Source organism: Castor canadensis, chromosome 13 (genome assembly GCF_047511655.1).
Source record: "Castor canadensis chromosome 13, mCasCan1.hap1v2, whole genome shotgun sequence".
In the NCBI taxonomy this organism is placed as follows: Eukaryota; Metazoa; Chordata; class Mammalia; order Rodentia; family Castoridae; genus Castor; species Castor canadensis.
The window spans coordinates 35,415,430-35,435,736 of NC_133398.1; the positions used below are offsets into that span (position 1 = coordinate 35,415,430).

The 20,307-nt window shown below is 48.0% G+C and overlaps 1 protein-coding gene across 1 annotated transcript; it reads left to right on the top strand.

Moving 5' to 3' along the window:
- Window positions 1-1,523: 1,523 nt before the first annotated feature.
- Igfbpl1 (insulin like growth factor binding protein like 1) lies at window positions 1,524-19,164 on the top strand. The gene is made up of 5 exons (XM_020157880.2): window positions 1,524-1,988; window positions 11,463-11,572; window positions 12,370-12,486; window positions 14,047-14,204; window positions 16,648-19,164. The coding sequence occupies exons 1-4, from the start codon at window positions 1,538-1,540 to the stop codon at window positions 14,194-14,196; spliced, it is 828 nt and encodes a 275-aa protein (XP_020013469.1). The 5' UTR covers window positions 1,524-1,537; the 3' UTR covers window positions 14,197-14,204; window positions 16,648-19,164.
- Window positions 19,165-20,307: the final 1,143 nt, after the last annotated feature.

A 20,307-nucleotide genomic window follows, 5' to 3' on the forward strand; every position in this document is an offset into this window, starting at 1 on the left:
GACCATTCCTGCTCTATGTGGCTGATTATAAGGCAAGAGCTAAGGGGACAGGCCAGGTGGTTCTGCTCTACCACACAAAGTAGCCTCCAAAGAGGCTCCTTTCTGGAGATAAGGGGATAAGGACCCCCCCCCATGAACTGGGCCACGGAAAACACAATGAACAGCACCATCCAAGAGTGCAGCAGATCTTCCAGGTGCCAAGAGACTTTCCCCATCTCTAGGAGTTCAGCAAAGAAAAGGAAGGGAGTGGGGAGAAAACACAGGGCATATAACAGGTAGCAGGTGAAAGCAGGAAAAGTCTCCCATGAAGCCTGGTCATGGAGAAAAGAGCTCCTCCTTCCATCCAGTGTCTTCACCTGGCCACACATCAAAGTCCAGTAGCCAAGCTCTCTCAGGACTGAGACCTGGTGCACGGAGCCTGGCCTGGAGCAGGCACAGGGGCACATGAATGACCACAAGAACCTGTGTCTTTCCACCTTGCTTTCCCCACAATGCAACAGGTATGCTGACGTTGCATTGATGTTGTATCAGAGTATTATTTGTGGTAACAAAAGGACAGAACACAACTGGATGAACCATTCCAATACAGCGCAATTAAACACTGCAAACTTTTAATCCCCAAGGTGGTCTTGGCCACAAGAACTTCAAAATATATCACTGTATCTCATGACATGGAAGTCACAGCTGACCATAAGATGCATCATGACTTTTTAGCATTAAGAAACACACACAGGGCTGGGGATGGAGCTCTATGGTACAGTGCCTGACTAGCACTAACAGTAGCATGCACTATGATCCCAGTGATTGTACAAAGGATGGGATTTCAGAGGTAAGAGGTGAGAAACTGTGAAATGTTATAGAGGAAAAACCAAATGTAGAGTAACATGTACAGCATGGTATAGTGTGTGTGTGTGTGTGTGTGTGTGCTAGTTAAATAGGGGTGGGGAGACTACACAACCATCCAGGTTTTACAAGTACCAAAAATTCCTGAAAAGATACTCAAGAATCTGATAGCCAAAGTGGCCTCTGGAAGCCAGGCTGGGGAACTGGGATTGCGATAAACAGTAGGAGGGAAACCTTCTTTTCATCGTTCATCTATGGGTAAAATCTGACATTTTAAACTATATATTCCCTTTAAAAAATAAAACTGAAAACAATGCAAAGTAAAATAACGCATCCTTCAGAGAGGATTAAGAAGCATAATATTTGGATCTGCAGGCTAGGTATCGTATCCCGATTCCACCCTAGCAGCCCGGGAAAATAGGATTCCGGGTCCTAACACCGCCAGAACTGGGTCTCCGTTCTCCCAAGACCCCAGTCGGATGTCGGGGAGATAGTCTTGCAATGTTCGCCAGGCTAGAGCCCCGGGGGACCAGAAGCCCATCGCGCATCGCTCTTCCTGGCCCCGGCAGCAGCGGCTGGCGCCCCGCAGTGCAAGCCCGGCCAATCAGCAGCCGCGGGGCGGGTGCGGTGGCTGCGCCTCGCGCACGGAGCAGAGTGCGAAGCAGAGGAGTCACTCTGCTTCTTGGAGCAAGCCATGCCGCGCTTGCCGCCGCTCCTCCCGCTACTGCTGCTGCTGCTACTGTCGCCGCTGGTCCCCGGCCTTGGGCTCCGCGGCGCAGGCGGCCGGCACCCGGAGTGCGGCCCGTGCCTACCCGAGCGCTGCCCGGCGCCCGCCAGCTGCCCGGCACCCGGGATCGCGGCGCGCGATGAGTGCGGATGCTGCGCGCGCTGTCTGGGCGCGGAGGGCGCGAGCTGCGGGGGACGCGCCGGTGCGCGCTGCGGTCCGGGCCTAGTGTGCGCAAGCCGGGCCGCTGGGGCGGCGCCCGAGGGTACCGGGCTCTGCGTGTGCGCGCAGCGCGGCACCGTCTGCGGCTCCGACGGCCGCTCCTACCCCAGCGTCTGTGCTCTGCGTTTCCGCGCCCGGCACGCGCCCCGCGGGCACCCTGGTCACCTGCACAAGGCGCGGGATGGCCCCTGCGAGTTCGGTGAGTTGGTTCCCACCCTGAGGGGCTCCAGCGGGTAGAGGAAGAAGGACCCCAACCCTCTATGGTGTGGGATGGAGGATCCTCCTGCTTAACAGTGGGCAGTGCCTCCTGGTCCTCAGTTTCCTCTTCTGGAGCAGTATTTCTCATCCTGCCTGGGACACAGGGAGACTGGAGTGGGAATCTCCTTCCTGCCCTCTCCCTTGTCAAGTTTATGGAGACATGAGTCCCAGGGTAAGAGAGAATTTTGGTGAGCCTGCTGCCCCTTTTGGTACTTAAGTGCCTCTTATGTAGTTTGCAAGCCTGGCAAGTTTGCCCACAGGAAACTGGGAGATGGGGTACTCATTGGATCTGGGTTCCCAGGTGCCCCGCCCCAAGTGGATGGTTTGAATGGAGAGGAAGAGAAAGGGAAGATGTCAAGGAGGAGAAGCTCCTTACAGGGACTCAGGAGTCACCTAGCCAGAGTACCAGGGCCCTAGAAGTGAGGTGAGGCTCAGCTAAGGGTCTCGAGGGAGCTCCCATGCAATATGGTGAGAATTTACCTCTGAAAAGATGATGGGGCCAAAAGGAGCAGACCCAGGTTTTTGGGGTCTACGTTGTATGTAATTTGGAGGATCCTGCTGTAAGGAAAGGAATAAAACATTATCAATTGCTAGGAACTTGGAAAGTTAAGCTTCATTGACATCACAGTACAGCTGGATGCCATAGTTGCCCACCTTCTCTGTGTAATTTTTAAAAACCAAACTGAAATAAACCAAAACTATAGTTGGTAGGGATATCTAGCAAAGAGCCCATGTGGTTTTGCTAACCTACTTTGCCTAAGTGTGGGTGTGGTCCACCCATGAGGTGTGGTGAACAGCTCCCTGTCTACTCCACTTGGAGCAGGCGGTGGGGAGTTCAGAGTGAGTGAGTCAGTGCTGGTGAGTCCCTAGGAGTCCAGCTTGCAGCTAGGGCTTCAAGCCCTGAATTCAGGATTTCTGGCCCCGCTGGGAGACCAAGTCCTGACTAATGCCTAAGTCAATGCAATGACTTCAGTTTCCAGAAGGAAGCCTGGGTGGGGGAGGAGGGTGACCCTTTTTCCAGGGCTTATGAAGTATCTAGTATTATGTCATAACCCTTTCCCCTGCAAATATTCCACATGGATGCACTCAAGTTCAGGAAACCCAGTGATCTTTGGAAATGGGGCAGGAAGTCTCCTGTCCCAGGAAACAAAGACGGTGAACAGCTGATTATGGAGCTGAAGAAGCCCTGGTTGCACAGAAGTCATCATGACTGTTCCTAGTTGGGGCTCCCAGTAAAGAACAGAGCTGGCTGGGGGTGCTTGGACTTGGTCTTTCCCCTCTGTAGCCATGTCAGCCCCTGTGGAGCCATTGAACACTTGCTTCTACCCCATGGCACTGGAACCATCCTGTCTCTTTCCTTCTTGTAGTTCCTGTCGCTCTTTTTTTTTTTTTTTACAATTTGCCTTCCTCAGCAGTTAATTCTCAGGCAGGTCCCTTTGTCTGCAGACAGGTAGCACTAACTGCACAGGCAGGAGATGAAAGAAATGCTGACCAGGTCCCCACCATCTACACAGTGCTGATGGGCTCAGATAATTTCTCCCCAGAGTGGTGTTCTGTTCCTAGGAGAAAGACCCCTTAAAAAGACACGTGGACCAAATCTGCTGTTATGCAGAGGAGATGGAGACCCAGTGAGGGCAGGGGACTTGTCCAGGATGTCCAGCTCCCTGGTCCCAACACCCTGTCTAGTACTCTTTCAGGATAGGACTTGGTAGTATTAAGTCAGGCAGATGGTGGTTGCCGTGGTTACCGGAGTAAGGACAGATGGCAGATGGAAACCCCATACTCCTAATTCACTGAAAATTACCAAATGACAAGTAAATGTGACAGCCTCTGGACCCTGATCTATGGGCTTGGAGGCCCACCCCCGGCTTGAGCCTGGGGAATAAAGAGGTACTGAGAGCTAACAGGAACAATTCAGAAGCAGCTTTTTTTTTTTCATAACCTCATTAGTGACAGGCATCAGGGCTCCTGTGCTCAGCTGTCCTTCCCACCAGCATTTGTGTCACCCACCTCAGTCCTGGCACTGTCTCCCTGTGGCCTTCTGTCCTCACATCTTTGTGTGGCCCTTGTCCTTGTGTCCAGGTGAGAAATAAAAGTGTGGACAAGGAGCTGTTCCCTAGTCCCGCAGCACCTCATTCTAGGCTGCCCTAAAGCCATCTTTAATTCAGAATACACCACAGGAGCACTTTTTAACAATGCCCCTGGGGACCCTGGTAAAGGAAAACAGACAGCCAGAGCAGGGCTGTTTGCTTCGATATTGGTGATAAAAATCACCCCTCCCTGCTATTCCCCCTCTTTCAGCACCCAAGCACCTCAATAAGTGTGACTCGGGTCCCTCCCAGTGACAGTGTCTCTGCACATGCCTCTGCTGGGCATTGGGAACCAGCTTTGAATGTAAATGATGCCTTTCCTGCCTATGTTCTGAAACACTCCAGGTGCCTAATCACGAGAGTAATCCTTTGCTCTGCACACATTGATTGAAAACTTGAGTGTGAATAACTCTACTGTTAGACATTGCTTTTGCTCCCATCTTCTCACTTGATTTTTGCAATTACCCAGAGTCTTACTTCCACTGATTAGAAGGGAACACTGAGGCACACAGAAGGGAATTCCTTGGAGCCACTTGGCTAGTCCTAGCTGAGATGGACTGCAGCCCAGGTTTGCCTGGCTCTTTGCAAATCTCTCTCCAGCCTGCAGGGCATGGATTCCCCGCAGCTTCCCTGAGCTCTTGAAATTCTGAATCTTAGGACATTCACCTTGGTTGGAATTCCAGCTCCACTTAGAAACCCAAGGTGCTTGTTACCAGGTAACCAGAAGAGGCAGCAAATGCCACTTTGTGAGAGGGACAAAGAAAGGGACCTCGTGCTCAAAAGCCTTTCGTGTGAGGGAGGGGATTTGAGGCACAGGCTGCAGGCAGTGGGATTAAGCTGTGTCTCTTTCCACATTGTATCGTGACTATTAGCATAAATTATCAGGGCTGTTCGGTGCACTGATTATTAAACTCTTTGGTTGTACACTTCTTACTACAAACAGATGGGGTCCTTAGGGGTGACTGGCTATTCTTTCTTCCCTAGCACCATTAACTTGAAATAAATCTCAGAGGCATTTGAGAAGATTATCCGTTCCAGTCATCCAGGACCTATTTAATTGATGGGGTAGGGAGACAGATCGCCACACACTATAATAATAATATCGATCCCTTTCATCTATTCAGGTCTACACAGTTAACACAGACACATCCATTATCTCCATGTACCCTGGTGGGAATGGGGCGCTTGTTCATTTACAGACAAGTTGGAAATGATTCACAACTGCCCAAGCTTGGGGCACCTGGACTCCCCAGGCAGTTGAGTCTACCCTGGTTCTATTTTGTCCACCTCACAGTCCTGCCTCCTGTGACTGTGCACACCTGGGTGACTCTCCTGTGTTACCTGTGGTTAGCCCTTGGATGAGTGGGTTTGTGCCATCTCACATTTCTGAGACTGCTGTTAGCATAAGCAGAAGAAATCAAAGAGCTTAAGAGACTGAGTTGACATATTTGAAGACTAGGCTGACCAGGAGTGAACGTTACCTTATTCTCATCCAGGACAGTTGGAAAGGAAACTGGGGGTGTTCCAGAATGTGGCAGTTCTAGCCACAGTAAGGTGAGAAGCTGTGCGACCTAACTGGCCTGAGTCAGGGCTTTGGGCCATGGCTCCTGATGGGCCCTGTCACCAGAGCCAGCAGAGAGTTGCAAACCCATCAGGCATGTTAGAAGAGACTGCATGGGATATCATAAGCTGCTGCATCCTCAGGTCCCTCTGTAGAAGACGTTCATGGGGTCTCCCACAGCCTGTAGGGAGTGGTGGGCAGAGGGAGTGTTTGGCTTGAGTCTGAAATGTCCTGCAGAGGCTCATGTGTTGGTCCCCAGCTGATGGCACTTATTACAAAATGGTAGAAGTATCAGGAAGTGAGGCCCAGGTAGAGGAAATCAGTGTGTGTGGGGGATGTCTTGGAAGTGTACATCTTCTCCCAGGATCCTCGCTCTGCTTCCTGGATGCCATAAGGTGAGCATCTTTCCACCAGTGATTGTGCTGTGCCATAGGCCAGTCAGCCGTGGACTGAACCCTGTGAAACCATGAGCCAAAATAAATCTTTCTTCCTTTAAGTAGATTCTCTTGGCTATTTGGTCGTGGTGAGAAAAAGTATGACTAACAAAGGGAGAATAGGCTCCTGTGCTCATTTATTTATTTTGGTGGTTTGGGGTTTAAACTTAGGGCTTCATACTTCCTAGGTAGGCACTCTACTACTTGAGCCAGACCTCTAGCCCTTTTTGTTCTGGTTATTTTTGAGATAGGGTCTCACTTTTTGGCTCTGGCTGACATGGACCTTCATCCTACTATTTATGCTTCCTACAGTAGGACATGTGCCACTATTCCCAAGTTTTTCTGTTGAGACAGGGTCTTGCTAACTGTTTGCTCAGGCTGGCCCAGAACTGGCATCCTCCTGAGCTTCCCTCCTATGTAGCTGGGATGACAGGTGTAAGCCACTGGCACCCAGCTCCTGTGTTCATTTTAAAGAAGAAACCTAAGCCAAGTCACAGCACTGGGATGTGGCATAGACAAAAGTTGGGTTCCTCAGCCTCAGCCCACCATACTGTCTCTCCTGCTTCTGGTAGTCACTGAGCACATTGGTGTCACATATTTTGGGATAGTGAGGACTTGGGAATGTCCTGCTAATGTCATGGGTATATTGCTCATCTCACAGGGCAGTCACTCAGGGGAATCACCCTGGGGGTGATGCTTACAGTGTTTCTTCCTTGAGCAGAAAAGAGCCGGAGGCATGGCTCAAGTGGTAAAGTGCCTGCACAGCAAGCCCAAAGGCCTATGTTCAGCCCCCAGTACCACCAAAAAAGAGAAGAAAAGAGCTAACAGCTGGCCTGAGACTATATCCTTAGAAAGGTCCTGTAGAGAGAGCTTTCTCGTGCTCCTAGTCCTACTGGCCTAACTGGGAGCAATGGGAGATGCAGAAAGGACAAATGATAGAAGACAGACATGCAGAAAGTTGGGGCCAGGTGTGCTGGGCTCTAGGATGGAGACACACAACAACCTTGTTGCTTCTTTTCTCTATTATTCTCTTCTCTTTACTCTGCTTCTTTTCTTTTATTCTTAAAATTTTTACTTCTAAAGTCTTTCTTTAAAACCTTTGTTTCTATTCTTTAAAGTCTCTTTCCTTAGATTCTCTCTGTCCCATGTTTTCCTTAGTCTCTCTTAAAGTCTTGGCCCTCAGACTCTCACTGTCCCATGTTCTCTTAGCTTTTCTTTAGCTTAGCTTTTATAAAGCCTATGTATGAAGTTCTGAAGCAGAAAGCTGCTCTGGTGGAGACACGGCCAGCAGCAGCAGCAGCAGTGGCAGCCAATCAAAAATCCCCACCCAAAAACCTCCATGTCCTCCTTCAGCGAGTCTTGTATATCCAGTGGTAAACAAGGAGGTGGAGCAACAGTTCTCGGGGAGGGGCGTGACATTGTAACAAGAGAAACCTGCATTCCTACTTCTCTGAATGTAAACAACTTAGGAAAAGCAGCTGTGCTGCATTTTGCACTCTTCTGTGGCTGGGGCCATGCCAAACTCAGCCAGCCAATCACTTGACATAGCTGTGCTTATGTCAAGTTCTCATAGGCTTGTCTTAATCCACTCTCCACAAGGTCCTCTGTCCAGGTTGGCCCTTGGATGGCATCTAGGAACTTGAATTTTAGGAGGGTGCATAATTCCCAGAACTGGTGAAAGCAGCCTAAACTGTAGTGTATTTTATGCTTGAATTAGTCAGCTCTTCATCACTATAACAAAATACCTGAGATGGTTAACTTACAAAGAGAAAAGGGTAGTTTTGGCTCATGCTTTTGGAGGTTCCTGTCCAAGATCAGCAGGCCCATTTCTCTTTGAGCCTCTGACAAAGGCAGCACATCATGGTGGTGAGCACATGGCTCATCTTAAGAGCAGGCAGTGGATAAGAGAGAGAAGATTCCAGGATCCCACACTCTCTTCTAGGGGTATACCCTCAACCTGTGACCTCTCACTGGGCTCCACCTCCTAAAGGTTCTACTACCTGCCAATGGCACCAGTCTCGGAATCAAGTCTTCAGCACATGGACCTTTGTGTTACATTTACCTAAACCAGAGCAATGTCAAATGCCTGCTTCCTTCTGGGAAGGGGTACCTCTGTGGCCAGCCTCCAGTACAAACCCTGGGTACAGGTCACTTGTGAGCTTCCCAGGTAGACAGCATTTCACACGTCTGTCTCTACTGAGCTGATGCACTGTATGGCACCACTGAAGAGGCATTTGAGAGCGCGTGCCTGCTTCCCACACCCAACTTTTCTCTTTGCTGATTCTGCCTTGTATCCTCGGCTGAAATAAATCATAACCTTGAGTGTAACTATACACTGAGTCCAGTGAACCCCCTCCCAGCAAATCGGTGAACCTGGGGTCTGTCTTGGGGACCAACCCCCCTATCCCTAAAAAGCTAATCTCCTATTCTGGGATGGAGTCCACAAAGATAACAGATGTCCCCTTTAAAAACCAGAGGGAAAGTCATGGAATCAGGGGGTCTGGGTTTGAGTCCTTGTTCCTTCCGGCCTTTTACCTTTCAGAGCCTTCGTTTCCCTATCTGTATAGTGGGGATAAAAGCACCTGCTTTGCAGGGCTGTTGTGAGGACACAAGGAAGGGTCCTCTGGAAAAAAGGCAAGATGGCATTAGGACAGGGGTTAAGAAGAGCTTGGGTTCTAAAGCCAAAACACTGGACTTATGGCCTTCCTGATCATTCAAGGCCAGGTAACCTTGGGCAGCTCCTTCAGCTGGAAGCTGGTAAGATTACTGGAAAGAAACTGGTTAATACCTGTTGCAGAAGAGTACATGGCACACAGTAAACACTGTATTAGCTGGTGGCCTCATTACTGTTACTATGAATCTCACTGACTTTGAAGAGCTAGTATGGGTAAACATGCTGTAAATTGAAAACCAGGCATGTTAAAATTAAAAGCAGGTGATTGTGACAAAGTGCAGCATGAGGAAGCCTTTGAGATAATGGAACTGGTCTGTGTCTTGGGTCTGGCGGTACTTTCAAGACTATGTGTTTGTTAAAACTTAGAACTGCACACTAGGAAGAATGAGTGGTACTCTCTACAGATTTATAAATAAATAGTGAAACGTCCCTGTAACATTGAAAGCAGGGGGCTCTTTTGTAAAAGAAGTGGTATTTCCTGCTGTGAAATCAGTCACAGAGACATCATTTTCAAGACAGTCTTTCTAAATTGTAGTTATTGAAAGAGGGAGAGGGAGGCATGAGAGAGAGAAGGAAAATGTGATTTACTGGTTTATTCATTTAGGCCTGAGAGGGAATGGTGAAATCTCATTTAAAATTTATGACTTTACATGAACAAAAGTGAAACACGTTGAGGGGGTGTCCCTTTGGAATCCATCAAGGGCTGTGGAAATAAGAGGCAGTTCTGATTGTCCCACAGCGAGCCATTTGAGAACTGGCTTGTGGTTGGCCACATTGCAGCGCCTGTAAGGTTGAGGAGGCACCGGCAGGAGGGTGTGAATAAATTAGCCTTTCTTTGTTGTCACAGATGGGGCTCCTGTGTGGCATGTGTGTTTGTGGCCACAGGCAATGTTAGAAGTCTGGGAGCTCCTTTCATTGGGGCGTTGACTGCACTCTTAGAAATGTGGGCTGGTACAGTCCTTTGGAGGGCAGTCAGTCACATGGGCACAGCTGAAGGACTGGGGTTGCAGGGTGGGCCAGCCTGGTATGGGGAAGGCTGGTTCTGTATCCAACTCCCTGGAGAGCCATCTGGGCACCAGGGAGTTTGTGGGCTCCAGAGGGGAGGGTGGGGGGTGAGCAGCAGGTGACAATTACAGAGAGGCAGGTATTAGTTCCAGGTGAGGATGGGTTTTGTTTCCAGCGCAGTGCTTCAGGGAAGGAAGGGCCTGGCTTCATGGCCAGTAGTGAGCTTTTGGTCACTGGGGGAGTGCGAGTGGAGGTAGGACGAGCATTGTCTCAGACCAGTCACAGTATTGTGGGGAGTTGGGTGCTAGAGGGCCTCTCCAGTTTGAGACTGTGACTCTAAGACAATCTCCCAGAGATTTTTGGGAGGACTAGCTTGACAAGTTTGCTTTTTGGTCTGGAGGAGCCACTGGGCATCTGCATTTGCTCTCCTGTGTCATGAATTTCTCCATCTAGTTGCATACGATGCTATGGAAGCCATGGCTTTCTCATTCCGTGGTTGATCCCCTCTGCAGTTCTGGGAAGCAAGGGTCTTATCTCTGTTTTACAGATGAAGAGGCATGACCTGAGAGCTTTTCCCTGTTTGGCTTCTACCTTATACCTTGCCCAGAAAACCGTGGCTGAACACCACAGTGGCTGTTTGCCATCTAACACAGGTGGGACCAGGTAGAGACCTCCGAACTGTAAGGCCAGCTGTAACTAAGCAGATCAAATAGGTGCCTCTGTCCTGGCTGAGGTTACCTGCAGGGTAGGTGAGCCATCCACCTGTGCCGCTGTCCACAGGGTAGGCAGGGCACTGAGGGGCTGCTGGCTGGGGTCTGACAGCCAAAGAGACTGTACTTGATTCTCACAGCCCATGTGAGCAGATCAGCTGCCTGGCATGAGAGGAAGCAGAGTGTGGAGGGTGAGCTAAGAATCCCTAGCTCAATGCCACAGGCTCTTCCGTCCAACCCAGAGAGCCCCACCCTCCCTGCGCCCTGCCATGTCTGGCAGCCTGCAGCAACATTTACCCCATTCCCTGAGTTGCTTGGGCTCAATTCCTTCTGTCCCTTCACTGGGTTTCCAGGTCTGTACTTCACCCTTGGGGATGGGGAGGAGAGGAGAGGGTTGGGGAGGCTGAGTGGAGTCTGTGCTGTGTGTACCTGGACAGCCTTTAGAGTGGACCATAGGCGCCTCAGCTCCGGGGTTCAGGCCATTCGCTCTGCATGGTATTCTCCTTTGAAACCCCTGCATGTGGAGGCAGAAAAGCCATGTATTGCAGTCGCCACCACTGGTGATGTAATACTGGCCTTCTAGGAGTCTGCCATGTGTCCTGTAGCTGAATCGTAAGCAGATGGCAGCTGGGTTTCTGGAGGGGAGAGTGGGGGGAACACTCTAAGATCAGAGCTCCTGATCTTGGTAAGTTGCCTCTCCTCTCTGAACCCCTCTTTTCCTGGTGGTAAAACAATACCAGTGGGTCCAGGAAATGGCAGATCCCCTTCCAGGTGAAGGAAAGTTCCAGTCTGTGACCCCTGGCCCAGGACCTCCATGGTCTGTGAGGAGCTGCTGCTCCCCTCAGCACAGACTCCTAGCAGACCCTCAGCAGATCAGGCAGTGTGGGAGGTGGGGGCTTGGGACCTGCTAAAATAAAGTGTGTTCCTTTGTCTTCTCCCAGCTCCTATGGTTGTCATGCCACCCCGAAGTGTTCACAATGTTACAGGGGCACAGGCATATCTCTCCTGTGAGGTGAGGGCTGTGCCCCCTCCAGTCATCACATGGAAGAAGGTATTTCTCGCCAAGAACTCGTGTATGTGTGTGTGTGTGTGTTTGTGGGGGGGGAGTGGTGCACCTGTGCGCGTGTGCACACAAAAGAAAAAGTGAGAACACACATGCAGAGAGACAGAAACAGAGAGACAGAGAAAGGGAAACAGAAGGGGTGGGTGGTATTTTTTTTTCTTTAGGTATGTTTGTTTATTTGTATATCTTTATACAAATAAAGATATCCTTATTTTAAAGATACATGGGTCAGAGTATTAGAAAAAGATACCTTATATACACCACTCCTTTGCCTCAAAATGGTTAGCCCAGAGCTCCCCCCAGAGAAGCTGGGTTGCAGTCCTTCCTGTTATATTTGCTCCCTTGGCCCCTTAGACACTCAGAAAATTCTGCTGTCGCCTAGCAGATCTAATGTCAGCTGTTGGGTCATTAGAGCTTGCTTCACCGTGGAGCTGAGCTGTAGGCAGCCTTGGCTAGTGGCAGAGGACCCAATCCTATTTGAAGGCCTACTTTTGAGAGCCTATCAAGGATCGCAGTGTTTGCTGGCCCATTGCCTCAGCAGCCCTGACAGACAGTGTGGCCTTGCGAGTCCCAGCTGCATGACTGGCATCCTGGCTGTCCAGCAGGGGGTGCTGTCTATACACACATTCAGGTTTAAAAGCTGCTGACCCTCATTTTTATAGGAGTGAGAGGTGCTAGGGTTTCAGCCTTTGAGTCAGTGGGAAGATGCAGAGGTTGAGGTCTGTGTGGTGGTCCTTAACCAGAAATGCTTTTTCTAAACTGCTCAGTTTATCTGTCCTCTATAGGTCATGCGCTCTGCTGAGGGCACCGAGATGTTGGAGGAATTGCCTGGGGACCACATCAATATAGCTGTCCAGGTGCGTGGGGGCCCTTCCGACCACGAGGCCACAGCCTGGATTTTGGTGAGTGTTTAAGATTATTGATTGATATGGACCACCTCCATCTTTCTATAACATGTTATAGCATTTTTCACTGGATCCTCCGGTGGCCGTGAAATGGGCAGGGGTTTGGATATCTCCTGAGAGCAGAAGCTATCTCCTGCAGCAGCAGAATAATGGCTCCTAAAAAACGCCCATTCCTATTGCCCATCGTGTAGATATGCACGATGACAAGGGGATTAAGGCAGCTAACAAACTGACTTTAAGATAGAGTAGACTGGATTACCCAGGTGGGTCCCATTCAAAGGTGAATCTTCAAATGAAAAAGAGCAAAGCAGAAGAGTCAGAAGCAGTGTGATGTGATGCAAGAAAGACTCCTCCCACTGTTGCTGGTGTTGAAGATGGAGGAAGGGGCCACTGACCAAGGAGTGATTGTTTCCTATAGAAGATGGATAAGGCAAAGAAACAGATTGTCCTTAAGAACCTTAGGAAAGCTGCTGGCACCTTGATTTTTAGTCTGGGAGAGTCACTTGTGTGCCTGAACTCCAGAGCTGTAGATGATAAATTTGCATTGTTTGAAGCCACTAAGCTTGGGACCACTTGTTATAGCATCCATAAGGAACTAATACACCTGGCTAAGTCCACATGACTGGCAGAGAGGGAAGAGGCACATTGAGCCCTCCTCTGGGGCTCTGTTATGCCTCTCACAGCATTTTTTTGCTGAGATTGAGGGAATGCTGTGTGTTTGAAAAACTAATAGAATAGGATCTAGGGTTCTGTGTTGGTCTGGCCACTTTTCCTCTCTAAGCCTCTGTTCCTTGTGAACCTAACAGTCTGTGACAGTGAGTCTCCTATAAAATGAGGTTAATAACACCCTTTTCCCCTATTGGTGTGGGGTCAAAGCTAGATGGTGTGCATAATCCTCCCTATTGACTATAGAGTGATTCACAGTTGACAGAAGCAGTTACCAGAAGAGGAGGCAAAAGAGAAGAGCTGCTTGGGTCGTGGTGAGCACCTTTGTGGTGTTCTTCAAGATGTCCTCTTCATTTCCCCTGTGCTCTGGGAGATTTGGTGATGTTTCTCTACCCAGTCGAGGGGCTTGAAGTGCAGTGGGACCTGTGGTATTTTCAAATCAAGTACACTGCCTTATTTTCTTATAAGAAAAGATAGGGGGACAGGTTAGCTCTGGTGGTGGTTTGTAAAGGCTTCCCCCACAGAGAACACTTTGTGAGTCCTTCTTTGGCTAGTAGGTTTTCGTTCTTTTAATTTGCAGTATTTTCCTCGTAATCTGTACCTGTCATCTTCAGTAAAAGGACCCAACCCCGCAGCTCACAGTCAAAGCCAGGCATGCAGAGGAATCATTAGGAGAGCCACAGCAGGGAGCGTGCCCTTCATGCCAGCCCTGGCAAGGAAGCACACAAGGACAAATGTGTGCTTCTTGGCAGCAAAGGCAAGAAGAGAAACAAGGAGCTCTGTCTTATTCTGAATAGGAGCAAGTGTGCAGTCGTATCATTAAGAACTGAATAAGGAAGTCATTGTTCTGTGCTGCATATAACCATATAAATGTTCCTGTTGTATTTCTAGATCAACCCCCTAAGAAAGGAAGATGAGGGAGTGTACCAGTGCCACGCAGCCAACATGATTGGGGAGGCCCAGTCCCATGGCACTGTGACAGTCCTAGACTTGAGCAGATACAAAAGCCCTCTCTCCCTAGCTCCAGCTGACCACCTGTGATGACTAAGGTACACATTTTAAGTCATTTCAGTATTTCTACCCCTGTGTCACCAGAGATGTGCAATAAAAAAGAAGAAAAATATGTAAGTGGAGGAAATGAGAGAAAGCAGAGGAGAATGGGGCCATATGAAGGGTAGCAGGTGACCCTTGGTTATGTTCTGCACACTTTTATCTGAGTTTCCCAGCATGCAAAGTCAAGACTTGTGAACATGGGTGTCTCTAACCAGAAAAAGCCAATAGTGTTTTTTCTGTTTCTGAAGCTGGAGGGACTACTTCTTCCGGGCCAAAGAGGTGGCATATCATTGTAACAGCATCCACATTCTCTTTTGAGACCACCATGCTTCATTGTCTCTTCCCAGGACACCTGCTGTGGGTGGCTCTGCTGTCCTCAGCACTATATGCTACTCAGCAACACATTTCAAGGGGTAGGGTGCAGGATTTCTGCATCTCTTCTGGCACACAGAAGACAGATAGGGTTGCATCTGGCCCTTACCCACAGGTGACTGTGGACTTGGAAAATGAGTCACTTTATTAGCTAGCTTTTGCTGTTTAACAAGCAAAACCAAACCTTGCTGGTTCACAGCCACAAAGGTTTATCTCTTGCTCACATTCCATGTCACTGATGTGGGTTGGCTGTGTCTCTGCTCCATGTGTCTTTTTATTCTGGGTCCAGCTGGAGAAGCAGTCCCAGTGTGAAATGTGTTCACTCTTGTGACAGAAGGGACAAGCAAGAAACTGAGTCAAACACACATCATTTAAAGTTTCTCCTCAGATGTGATTTCCATCATGCCTTCTTACCATCCATGGCCACACCCAGGTTGGATACAGTGGGCGAGGTACATTCTGTTTGCTGGAGATGAAGGGCAGGGAGGCAGGAATGGGAGGAGCATTCATGAACAAGCCCCATCACAAAGGCCGACTAGCACGGTTCTAAGAGAGCATGTGTCAACTGTGACTATTTTGTTCATGTGCCTGTGACTTATTAGCAGGTGCTCTGTGCCTTAGAGGGTACGTGTCACAGAAGGAGGGAGGAAGGTTCCAGTTCTCCTTTCCTGGATGGTCTGGACAGTTCCCCTCCCCTGTCTTGGCCTTGGCCTGTTTATCTTTTTTTTTTCCATTTTTCTTTTATTATTCATATGTGCATACAAGGCTTGGTTTATTTCTCCCCCCTGCCCCCACCCCCTCCCTTACCACCCACTCCACCCCCTCCCGCTCCCCCCCTCAATACCCAGCAGAAACTATTTTGCCCTTATCTCTAATTTTGTTGTAGAGAGAGTATAAGCAATAATAGGAAGGAACAAGGGGTTTTGCTGGTTGAGATAAGGATAGCTATACAGGGCATTGACTCACATTGATTTCCTGTGCATGGGTGTTACCTTCTAGGTTAATTCTTTTTAATCTAACCTTTTCTCTAGTTCCTGGTCCCCTTTTCCTATTGGCCTCAGTTGCTTTAAGGTATCTGCTTTAGTTTCTCTGCATTAAGGGCAACAAATGCTAGCTAGTTTTTTAGGTGTCTTACCTATCCTCACCCCTCCCTTGTGTGCTCTCGCTTTTATCATGTGCTCATAGTCCAATCCCCTTGTTGTGTTTGCCCTTGATCTAATGTCCACATATGAGGGAGAACATACGATTTTTGGTCTTTTGAGCCAGGCTAACCTCACTCAGAATGATGTTCTCCAATTCCATCCATTTACCAGCGAATGATAACATTTCGTTCTTCTTCATGGCTGCATAAAATTCCATTGTGTATAGATACCACATTTTCTTAATCCATTCGTCAGTGCTGGGGCATCTTGGCTGTTTCCATAACTTGGCTATTGTGAATAGTGCCGCAATAAACATGGATGTGCAGGTGCCTCTGCAGTAACAGTCTTTTGGGTATATCCCCAAGAGTGGTATTGCTGGATCAAATGGTAGATCGATGTCCAGCTTTTTAAGTAGCCTCCAAATTTTTTTCCAGAGTGGTTGTACTAGTCTACATTCCCACCAACAGTGTAAGAGGGTTGATTGGAGCATTTGTACTGGATATTACCAGGGTCCCTTGTAGCCCTGCCGTCTTACAGTTAAGATGGCCTATGAAAAAGTATACTACATAATAATATAGGTTCTACATATTATTAGGTATCTAAGTTTTTAATTCCCTCTACAACACAAAGCATTGACCTGCTCTTACTTGCACACCTCCAGGAATACAGAGCTCCCCACTACCAGACCACCATATTGGGTGTTTTCCAGTGGTTGAAAGTTCTTCCTTATAAGCTGAAGTCGGCCTCCCTGAAACATCTACCCATTGGTCTTAAATGTACTTCTTGGGTCCCCTTTGCCCCTTCTCCCCACTTCTGACACCATTCCTTGAACTTGAGGACCATGCCCTTTTCCTCCAATTTAATACACAGTTGATGGCAACAGAATAGATGTCTTTTCCCTAATTTTTCCCTCTTTTCTTTCCAGGGTTTTAGAGACATTGATCACAGAATGTGGAGAAGTAACAGATGATTGTGCTCTGTGAAGACTTGGAAAAACTGTAGATGATCACCTTTTGTACGTTTTTTAAAAGTTGAATGCAAACTAGATTCATACGCAGATGTAGTTTTTAGCAGACATGCATGTAGCTTTTTATACTTTTGGAATGAATTGTTTCATGAAAATTCTTTTTTAAGTATTCCCTCCCAGGGAAGATCTCATAATGTACATTTATAATTCTAAAGGGCTCAAAACGAGGCATGTGCTATGACTCTTTATCTCCTGTGTCTGTGACTGATTAGTGGGTGCTCTGTGATTTTGCGAGTATTGTAGAAGGAGGAGGAGGGTCCCTGCTCTCCTCTCCTGGGTAACCTGTACAAGTCCCTCCCCTCTCTGGGCCTTGGTCTCTTCACCTGTGATTGTAGCATTTGAACTAGATGTTATCAGGGTCCCTTCTAACCTTGCCATCCTAGAGTAATATGGCTCTATGGAGACGTGTGGTATAGTTCTAGCATTCTTTCTTAAATATTATTTCCTCAAAAGCAAATCATCTCTTCATACCCCACTAGCTGGCACGCTACTCTATTCCTGTCTTTTTTCCCCATTTTAGGGAGATTTAGTCCTAGATGGTATGCTTTATGAGACTTGAGAGCCCCTTGGCCAGGAATTGGGGAACAGGCCATCCACTTGTAAGCCCAGCATTCTCTAGGCAGGTGGGCAGTAGAGACCTGGCTTCTGGATGTCACAGAAAGAGGGTCAAGTGTTAACTTACGCTTCGGATTAACAGTGTAGTAGAATGCATTTGATCTTGCCCAAGAATAAGACTACCCCCCCTTTTTTAGTGAGAAAAGAAAGGAGAATATTTACTGTGGGGTCTAAAAACAAAATAGATCTGCAATTTCTTAACTTCAGAATTGAGATCCCTAACTGTGGACAGTCCTTACAGTTCATGAAGCACTTTCCCACCCTGGGAGGGTGGGCTGGGCAGGAGTTGACAGCCCTCCCCTGTTACAGATGAAGAAACCAGTCTCTGAGAGGAAGCTCTTGGCCTATGGATGTTCCCTTAGCACTGAGAGGCCGACCTCGGTGCCTGAGCTGTTTCTCCTGTGACTTCAAAACCAGGGGAAGACACTGCCAGTTGACAGGTTTCAGGGGACTTACCAAAGTTCATCTTGGCTTTTAAACCACCTCTCATGCCTCTTACAATGGCCATTGTATTTTGGAGTCCTTGTTAGAACTGAGTTTTCGGTTTTGAAGCCTGGCCATTCACACCTAAATCATTGGAGCACTATCACCTTGGTGTGCTACAAGGCAAACAGGATTTGCCTGGGGATCTGGAAACATGAGGTCCATTTGTGCATTTATCCCAGGCTTGCTGTGTGACCCTGGGCAAGGCCCTTCACTTTCTGGGCCTCCTCGTCCTCATTTGAATAAAAAGGAAGTGAAACTAGATGAGTGGTTTTCAAAGTTGAAAACATTGGAACCCCTTAGAATAAAATCAGAATTGAACTTGATCAAATTGGAAACTGCTCTTGGCTGTTAGGTTGGGGATGCTGGGGACATGCTCACATCCACACCCTTCTTGGCACCTCCTGCCCTTCTTTTCTTCCTTGCCCCTCACAGCAATTATTTCTGTGTCTGAGAGTCTGCCATTAATTCTATTGTGAACTGATGGAACTGGTTTTACATCATATTTATGTGCGATGTAAATAAATAATACATGCTACATTGTCAGAAATGTTTGCCAAGGTTAGAAACAGTGATTAACATAATGACTTGATAGCTCCAGAGGCTAACTGTGTATGGTTGTGGCTGCTGTTTGTTATCATTTGGAAGCATGGTTCCTGCCCACCCACTACCTGTGTTTTTTCTACCCTATTTTTATAGATGCCATGATGTCACAACCCCCTAAACCTGAAAAATAAATGTTTTTAAGGATAGTCTTTGTGGTCTCTGTCCTAGGAATGCTACTATAGGTGGGTCCAGTCCCTCTGCTACATCTTTATCATCCTACATACATCTTGGCCTCTTTTTTTTCTACTTACAACATTTACTTTGATCCACTTCTCCTTACCTCTCACACCTCTGGTGAGGCGACCTCCCTACTTGCAATTTTTAATCCCTAATCATTTTACACTACCGCCAGCCTGATCCTTCTAAGCTCCCTGAACTTGTATTTCTCCTGTTTAAGCATTCTAGTATTTCACTCACTCACTGATCTGCACTCGGTAACCTCCCACACACATAGTAAGTAGCGTTCTCCAGGTGCAAAAAGGGGCAAGGCTCAGGGTGGGGAGGATGGTGTGCTAGGTACCTAGGGCCGTGATGTACGAGAAACGACCTGGAGCTGCCTGGCCATTCAGTAAGAGAGAGAGAGTGTGTGTAGAGAGAGAGCCTTTATATAACTTTTATTGTAACATAATTATTCTATTTTATTATTCGTTATTGTTGCTAATCCTTACTGTGCCTAATTTATAAATCCAACTTTGTCATAGGTATGTATATATAGGAAAAAATAAAACCCATAAAGGGTGGTATTACCTCTGCTGGTGGTCTTGGAATGTGTCTCCCAAGGATAAGTGGGGACAGCAGTGATTCTAAACGCAATGTTCAATCCCAAATGTATCCATTTTTTACTGTAAGACAAAAAAGAGCTGGGTTTTAATCAAGGTGGATTTTTTTTTAACCTTCAGATTTTATGGTGAAATTAATTCCTATGTCTTTAAAAAACATTGCCCTCCCTTCACCCCAGGGATGGATGATACAGGAAAAATGAACAAGAAGGAGCAAATCAATCGACAGTGAACATTCTCCTCTAATGAATTTCCTCATTCCCAGCCTTTGCCGGGGCCTCGTGAACATTAAATCAGAGTATGGTTATTATGTGATATTTTAATTAATTAAGGGAAACCACAGTGCTCTAGTTTCTGTAGTGTAATGAATTCAGGATGAGTCCATCACCCAGGGCAGAACTGGATGCCAATGCTTGCTCATGTTGGCTCCCCGGAGCTGACTTTTCTTCTCTGGAGTGGGAGCTCCTTTATGGTCAGGTCTGCCTTTGAGCTCAGCCTCAATGGACTTCAAGGCTGAGAAGTTGTCTGGCACTGTGGCTGTCTCTTCCTCATGCCTAAATCTCCCCCTATGATATTAAGGAGCGGTTGATGGCTGAGCAGAGTAAACACCATTAGTGCTAGAGGGGCAGAGCCTCTCCCTTCTGCACGCATGAATGGACCCATCACATGCATTTGCAGAGCATCTGTGGTACCCCAAGCATGGCATTGCTTACAGGCTCAGCCCTGGCAGAGGTGCCTGTGATACATGACAGGAACCTGTCTCTGTGCTGCTGAAAGTGCATGTAGTCATCTCTCCGGTAGAATAGCTTTAGAGCTGGAGGACCTGGAGCTAAGGTGACGCATTATCGTAATCCACAGGTCTCGTTCTCTTCCCTTGACTCTGAGCCTCTGTTTCCTCCCAACCCAGGGAGGTCAGCATCACTTCCCTGACTGCTGCTCTGAGGACCAGCTGAGTGAAGGGCCATGCACTACCCATTCTGCAGGGGATACTGAGCCTGGAGCTTCTGCAGGGAGTGACAGAGGACAGGAAGAGAAAGCAGATCTGCTTGGGGAATGTGAGAGACAGCCTAGTGGG

Bases quoted from the DNA above. Each gene is read 5' to 3' on its own strand.
- Igfbpl1 (XM_020157880.2), top strand. From the start codon at position 1,538: ATGCCGCGCTTGCCGCCGCTCCTCCCGCTACTGCTGCTGCTGCTACTG. The intron at 1,989-11,462 runs GTGAGTTGGTTC...GTCTTCTCCCAG, and splicing joins GGATGGCCCCTGCGAGTTCG to CTCCTATGGTTGTCATGCCA. The intron at 11,573-12,369 runs GTATTTCTCGCC...TGTCCTCTATAG, and splicing joins CAGTCATCACATGGAAGAAG to GTCATGCGCTCTGCTGAGGG.